General features: G+C 33.8%; 1 protein-coding gene across 1 annotated transcript; it reads right to left on the bottom strand.

Annotated features, from left to right (window-relative positions):
* Nucleotides 1–662: 662 nt before the first annotated feature.
* Nucleotides 663–7733, bottom strand: LOC141700362 (uncharacterized). Its single transcript, XM_074504148.1, has 2 exons — nucleotides 7064–7733; nucleotides 663–742 (listed from the first exon to the last, which is right to left on the bottom strand). Exons 1-2 carry the CDS (start codon nucleotides 7731–7733, stop codon nucleotides 663–665), a joined length of 750 nt encoding a protein of 249 aa, XP_074360249.1.
* Nucleotides 7734–8262: the final 529 nt, after the last annotated feature.

Genomic DNA, 8262 nt, shown 5'->3' with positions numbered 1-8262 from the left:
ACTTTAACCAATCTTCAGATTCAGTCTCTTCAAAGTCAAGTCTCCACTTTGGAAGCTTCAAATGACCAACTTACAGCTCAAGTGAATGCTCTCACTAAACTGGTGAAGAGTAAATAGGAAGACATCCAATCCTTGGTGGACTCCCACAAGTACCTACAAATGCAAAATTCAGTTGCTTTGGAAGCCATCATAGGTAAACTTAATATTTCATTGCCTGCACTTCCTGAAGCTGTGAGGCCTGAAATTCCTACTCCCCTTCGCATGCCTTCCAACAAGATTAAGAGGGAGATAGAGGCTAGGATAGCAAGATCAATATCATCTACTCAAAATGTCCAAGGTGCTGAAAAGAGCTTAGTTCAAAAAGCAAATATTGGTATGGAGAGGCTCATTAGGGATGCTGAAGGACCAAGTCTGAGTAGGGAATTTGATGAATTGCTCAAGGATCTAAGGGCTTCTCTCAAAAATAATCTCTTCACCTATAAAAAGGCCTTGGACATGACAATAAATTTATTAAGGGTGATTTCTGGTGACTAAAGACAATTTTCAGGAGAAGAGGATAGTGGTCAATATAATTAACTCTGGGATAGATAGGTGTATGCAGGTGTCCCTCAATTATCCTATCTCAAGGAGGGCATCTGAGTTGGATATTCTGATAAAGAAATTCAGAGTTGTGATCCATGAAGACACTCTATTGCTAGCTGAACTGAAAAATGCTCAAGTGGCTGCGTTTCCAAAAGCATACCTACAGCCAAACAAGGGAGTGTCATGCATCTATCCTACCACCAAACATTTCAAACACTTCCAAATCCCTAAACAATGTGTCATGGCCAATAAGAAGCTAATCATGACTCTGGAAACTACTTTAAGGGTAAAAAAGAATAAGTCTTTTGAAGATGAGGAGATGATTAAGCTATTGGGGAGATATCTAAGGGATGCTGAAGCCAACTTGCCCAAAACTCAAATAACAAGGATAATTTGGATGATGATGAGCAGAAGAAAGATGATCAAAAACCTTCTGGCTCAAACCCAAGTCAATCCAGTAAGGTAGCTGGAAGCAAGGGTGGAGAGAGGAAGGAGGATGAAAAGAATGATGGTGAAAGTAAGAGGAGAGGTGAAAGAAGGAGAAAACAAAGACATGATGGCTCAGAACCACAAAAAACCCTAAAAATCCAAACAAAACTAGCTCAATCCTCAAAGTCAACTACCTTAAACATCAAACCACCTCAAGCCTCTAAGCCCAAATTTCTATATAGACAAACTGCTAACTCTTTTCTAAAAATTCCAATCATCACAAGCCAAACATCTCTTAAGAAAATCTCAACCTTACCTTCAGTCAAACCATCACACAAAACTCATTTCAAGTCTGTTGGGAGAAAACCTAAGAAAGCTAAGCCTACTGAAAAAGTTAAAGTTACTGAAAGGGCCATCTGGAATTGTTTCAAGCAGAATAATTTTATACACTTAAACTGGTGCAATTCAGATGAAGACTATTTTTAACAACTGGATGAGGAAATAGTTAGAGTGTGGGTTATTACTCTAAAGGAAGTAAGAATCTACTTTCAAGATAGGTCCTTCACTTTTTTAGGCAGCAATTTGATGGACACTCTCTCTCCAACAGAAATCAAGAGAGTGATAAGTTTGCTAAAGGACAAGGATACTGCTACAAGAGCATGGAGATCAGTTCTACCTAAATGGTTGATTGCAAGGGACGAAAGAAGAGCAAGGAGTGAAGCAGAATATGAGGAGAAAAGGAGAAAGTATGATAAGGAGACTGAAATATATATCAAAAGATCAGAAGAACTTAAAGCAAAAGGGAAGAGCAGAATCTCCAAAGATGGAAGATTTCTAAATGTAAAAGCTGGCTCATTTTCAAGATTCAATTTGAAATGTTAGATGGTTATCCAAAGCAGGACAAACTCAAACTAATAGAAGCTTTAACAGGTACTCCAATCATAGAGGAACTTGAAATTCTTGTATATTTAAAAGACCTCATTAGAGCAGAATCAGAAGTTCCAATCTTTGTCTGATGCTTGTAAATACTCAAACTCAAAATCATCTAATGTACAATTATTGTAATTGTGTTCAATTTTTATATTAGTCTTATTTTCCATTATAACTTGGGGTTAGTCTTGTTAACAGGCATGAATTTATGTTAAGCAATCTTCTCACAAATTGTGGGAGATTGTTGTACAAGACATGCCTGTACAATAACAAGACTAAGTCAAATTGACAACCCTAAGTAAGTTGTATTGTAATCTTAGTTTGCGTTTTGTACTTGTAACATTTAAAGTCTGTAAAAATGTCAAAAGAGCAGACTAGAGTCTTTTTCTTTCAACAGTATCAAGCCTAAGAATTCTATCTAAAAGAAGATCAAGAAGATCATGCCTCAAAAGAATTATGAAGAAGCTTGAAGTTGAATAAATCTGTTTTGGGAAAATGTTCTAAGTTATCTCTACAAGTAATAGATTTAGTGTTATAGAGAAGTCATTCGAGAACTCCAGGATGACTTATAGAGAACTCAGGAGAGCTACTAGAGAACTCAGAGATATCAACAAGCCAAATTAAAGACATGAAGATTGGAGATATCGACAAGTCATTTCTTGACTAGAGAACTCAGAGTTATCGACAAGTCAACATTCATTAGAGAACTCTGAGTTATCGATATGTCAAATTTCACTAGAGAACTCAAAGATATCGATAAGCCAAAGTTCACTAGAGAACTCTGAGTTATCGACAAGTTAAAATTGATTAGAGAACTCTAAGTTATCGACAAGTCAATAAGTCATTAGAGAACTCAGAGATATCGATAAGTCAAAGTGAAGATATGAAGATTAGAGATCTCGATAAGCCAAATTCTCTTATAGAGAACTCAGAGCCCTCTATAAGTCAAATCAACTATGGAGTATTAGAGATCTCGATAAGTCAATATACTTATCGAGATGTCAAAATCTCTATATGTCTAACTAGAGATCTCGAGGTAAAATCTTAAAGTACAAATTGCAGACCAGTTCAATATCCAAGATTATCAATCAACAAATAATCCAACCAGTTGAATTGACAAGTCTACAAAAAGCAGCTTGAAGAGTGTGCAAGATCAAGGGTGAAGATTAACTGACAAAGAAAGATCAAGATTAAGTTAGTATACAAAGATATGTTAAGCCATAAATGGAAGATATACTTTTCCTAAAATGGAAATGATAAGTGACGGTTTACTGAAGTAACTAGCATCTCTTATTATACACTGTGTAAACCAGCAGTTAAGTATGATATAAAGTTAACACTGGTCTTTTGTTAGATGTAACAATTTAGATCATAAATCTTGTATTCTCTCAAGGAAGAAGCTAAGCTCTTTATGAACAAAGAGCCTAGAAATTTTGTAGCAAAATATTCTTAATTTTAATATAAAATTAAGTGAGTTTTGAAAGATCTGTGTTCACTATTATTGCTTGCTTAAATTCTGTAGTAACACATATCACTGCAAGATTTACATTTACTTTGTTCAAACCATAAATACTTCAAGAAAAGCATAAAAACACAAAAACACATTCACCCCCCTGTGTGTAATTCATTACCTAACAGGGTATATCAAGGTATATGTATGAAAAACGGCTTCAATCCAGTTGAAGAAGCAAGTATTAGATGAACATTGGTTCAATGATTATACAAGGTATGGTATTTGATGTCACAAGGTATTATAGGGTATATAGGATTCTGTTTGTTCAAGTAATTCTGTTTCAATGTTTGGTATATGGTGTAATGTATTTATGGGATGGTACCATGTTTGTATGGTTTAATATCTGGGAAAATCAACAGCCGGTGGTTTACAAGGAACAAGGCTTACAGCTCAGAGATCAAATGATATGATCAGGGTTCGAGGTTGAATGATTCAAAGCACTTACAATATAAAATAGAACTTTAATTTGAATTCTAGCAACATGTCACGATAAAGTTTAAAAAATATTTGCAATATATCTCGAGAAAGGTACAGAAGTACTTTCCTTATCATAAATGATTCCAATTTCACTTGCACTCGTCTAACGCTTCTATTCAACAACCACTTATCTACTTTTTCTATGCCTTGCTTCTATTCACTAATCACTTGCTTTCTTTTCTACGCACGGTTCTATTTTCTGATCGCCTACTTTCTTTTTCTATGCCTCGCTTACTCTGCTAGGCATCATAAGTATCTATCAACATTCAATCTCATATTATTCTAATCATCACTTAGATGCCATAAGCTTTCATCTACCCTTCATTTCACACAAATCCAACGTACGGATTAAAACCTATGACAAAAATAGTCAAACAATAAACACATAGGCATATAACGCATTAATCATATAGTACATAGCACATAGCACATAGCACATTGCACATAGCACATAACACGCAAGGTATTCAATAAAAATAAATTTTTAAAGAAGGTTCGGGGTTAAAATGATTTTTCTGGCATTTAATACGAATTTTTGAACATTTCTCGGAATTAAAACGAGTACCACAATCATTTTATAATTAAATAAAAAGGTTTGAATACCCAAAACTGGCTTTAAAATCATTTAGTAATAATTATCGAGCCTTGAATATAATTTTAAAAAATATTTTAAATCTGAAAACTATTTTTCAAAATTTTTAAATCAAAAGAAATAATTAAATCTAATTAAATAATTAATTAAAATAAATTAATAACTAATTAAATCAATTAACATTTAAATTAATTGACTAATTAAATAATTAATTATTAATTAAAATTATTTAATTAAATAATTTGTATTTATTTTTGAATTATAAATAATTTTCAGAATCAAAATAATGATTTTTGGAATTAAAAATGAATTTTAAAAATTAAATAAGGAATTTCTTAATTATTTTTAAATCAAAATCAGCACTAACAGATTTCCTAAAACTGAAATGGAGGTAAATGGATTAAAACCGGGTCAAATTAAAAGTAAAATGGGTCGGGTTTCGGGTTGCCAGGAGAATCCGGGTTGCCAAGAACAACCCGCCGGAAATCTGGAAAACCCAAAAACCGGCGAGAATTATGGCTACCTTGGAAACTCCGGCAAGACCACAACAGCCCTAACGATCTCCAATTTGCGTGATTGCTGTTGCGTTTTTTTATATCCAAACAATCCAGAAATACGATTCAGGCCATAACATCACCAAAACCATTCTAAAACGCAATCCTCCGATCACAACTCATGAATTTTCCGATGAACAACTCGGAAACTTCGATTTCACAGCATACTAGACGAAATTCGATGATTGATATATGAAATTAAAGCTGAGATTCATACAAACTCAACCATACAGTTAAAATCAATAACTATGAAATGACTAATTCGAAAAAATCAAAAATAAAAATGAAGAAAAACCAAAACTCGACTTATATCAATCAGGAACCAAATAATATGAGTTTATACACAAATCAACTCTAACGATCATGATAAAGCTTAATATACTATAATAAACAATCAATAATCAGCACAACCCAGAAATCCAAATTACGAAAAATCATTTTTTCCCAAGACGCCTACCTTATTCGATGATATGGTTATGAGATTGTAGAGCATGGAACAAACATCAGATTGGTTACAAGAACGTTAACAACGGATCTTCGGATCACTAGATATCCTAGTTTGAAGATGAAGAACAAATCATTCCAAGTAAATTTCCCCGTTGTAAAATTTAACTATTTATATTTACGAGAAATTAGGACCCCGTTGGATCATGCCGGATATAAAAATAGAATACTTAATCATTTAGTATTAACAAAATTGATCCAATTCGGTTCCGGTTTTAGGATAATTATTAAAACCAGACTTTTTGTAAATACAATCTTGGTCTCAGCGCTTTGGTTACATGAATTACGAGAAGATATTATAATTGTTTAATCAAAATATCCTATTTCTCGAAAATACGGGTTTTATCGATTTACCGAAACGAATATTGTATCAAAAATTTTGCGATGGGACCCGCACGGGTAAAACCGTACTCCGGATCGAAAAAGTTAAAACACGGAAAATACCGGGAATAATGAAAATGGGTTAGAAAGGAGTTTTCCCGAGACTTCCGGGTTGTAAAAACGTAAAAATGGTTGAAGTCGGACGATTCCCTTTTATACAAAATAATTTATAATTACTCGGAAAATAATTTGTTAAATCCATAAATTATTTATAAAATCATATAGTAATATATAAGTTTATAGACTAATATCAAAATTATCTATATCCTATTTTAGATTTATAAAAATTAAAATACTCCAATTTTACCACATTTAAACATCCAAACACATATACCAATTAACAGATAATTCAACAAAATTTACATAATAATCACATAATATTTATTTATTGACAAAAATAATTATACGTCATATCCCGGACATTACAGTATCTCAAGATAATAAATAATCTGATAAGAGATAAGTAATCAGATTCCATAGGTATCGGCTATTTCTGTAAGAAGTAAAGAAGGTCGCTACCGACGATCAACAATAAACTAGACTGGATACAAGAACCAACATATGCACTATAACCTGCTAATCAGTCAGGATACAGTGCGGATCTATACTCATCCTTATAGAACTGCCATCATATCGGGTTATCATCATAAATTTATCCAAGTATTTCTTAAAAACTCTGTTCATCAGATCCATAAATGTTGTTGGTGCATTAGTCAATCCGAACACCATTATTAAGAATCCATAGTGACCATACCTGGTACAAAATGCAGTCTTAGGAATATCATCTGCCTTAATATTTAGTTGATGATAACCCGATCTTAGGTCAATCTTTGAAAACCATGCTTTTCCTTTCAGTTGATCAAACAAATCATTAATTCTCGGTAGAGGATATCTATTCTTAATGGTTAATTTGTTCATCTCATGATAGTCGATGAACAATTTCATGCTACTGTCCTTTTTCTTGAAAAATAGTACCGGTGCACCCTTGGGGTACACTAGGTCTTATAATCCCTTTATCCAAAAGATCTTGTAATTGCATAGACAACTCTTTCATTTCAACTGGTGTCATTCGATATGGTGCTTTTGAAACTGGTTAAGTACCTGGCACTAAATCAATAGTAAACTCAATTTCACAGTCCGGAGATAATCCTAGAAATTCATCAGGAAATACGTTTGGAAATTCGCATACAACCGAAATATCTTCACTTCTTGGACCTTTTTTGTTAACATCCAACACATAGGCTAGATAAGCTTTACATCCTTGACGTAAAAATTGCTTAGTCTGCATCATGGTGAGGAATTTCTTATTCTGTTTCTTACCCCTAAATACTACCCTTGCATTGTTCGCGGTTCGTAGATTTACTTTCTTATTTGCATAATAAATTTGGGCATTATGACCTGCTAACCAATCCATTCCTAATATAACATCGAAGTTTCCCAACCTGAAAGGTATCAAGTCAGCAGAGAAGTGGTGTCCTGCTATTTTGATGACACAATTTTGACAAACTTGATTAACATGAACTTGATAATTGTTAGCTAACTTTATAATTAACGTTTCACCCAACCATTGAACTTCCCAGCATAACTTAACAACAAATTCTTCATAAATAAAAGAGTTTTTAGCTCCAGAATCAATTAATACTTTTACATATATGAAGTTCACAGAAAGTGTACCTACAACTATGCTTGGATTTTGCACTGCCTCTTTCATTGTCATGTTGAAAGTCCCAGCCTTGGACTGATTTTGTTGTGGTGGTGGCGGTGGTGCCATAATCCTTGGAACATTTGCAGCTATAGCTAGTCCTTTACGATCTCTGGAAATATGTCATTTCCTCCCACACTGGAAACATGTAACATCTGTCTTCCTGTTGGGCATTCGTTGGAATAGTACCCTTTTGACTTGCATTTAAAATATGTAATATTTGGCTTATTACAAATACTCTTATATTTCCGGCCACATGTCTTACAGTCCGAAATAGTGGTCTTGCTATCTTTGACTCCCACCAATAATTTGCTTCTCCTTTCAGAAAGTGGCTTGCAAATTCAGTCTTTTGATCTGCCTCGACTTTCACCAATGCTAACGCCTTCTCAATTTCCTTCAGCCATGTTCTAGCCTTATTCAGATATGCAGAACCTTCGAACTCTGGTGCCTTTATAGCCTGAAATTGCTTAAAGGTAACAGTGGGTACAACTGGTTGTGGTATTTGTCATGGATTTTGAGGTTATTGATGCAACATCTATTGTTGTTGGAATTGTTGTTATTGTTGTTGCATTTGCGGTTACATTATGACCATTTGTTG

This window comes from Apium graveolens, unplaced genomic scaffold (assembly GCF_009905375.1).
Source record: "Apium graveolens cultivar Ventura unplaced genomic scaffold, ASM990537v1 ctg2247, whole genome shotgun sequence".
NCBI classification, from domain to species: domain Eukaryota; kingdom Viridiplantae; phylum Streptophyta; class Magnoliopsida; order Apiales; family Apiaceae; genus Apium; species Apium graveolens.
This window is presented reverse-complemented; position numbering and strand designations above follow the sequence as displayed.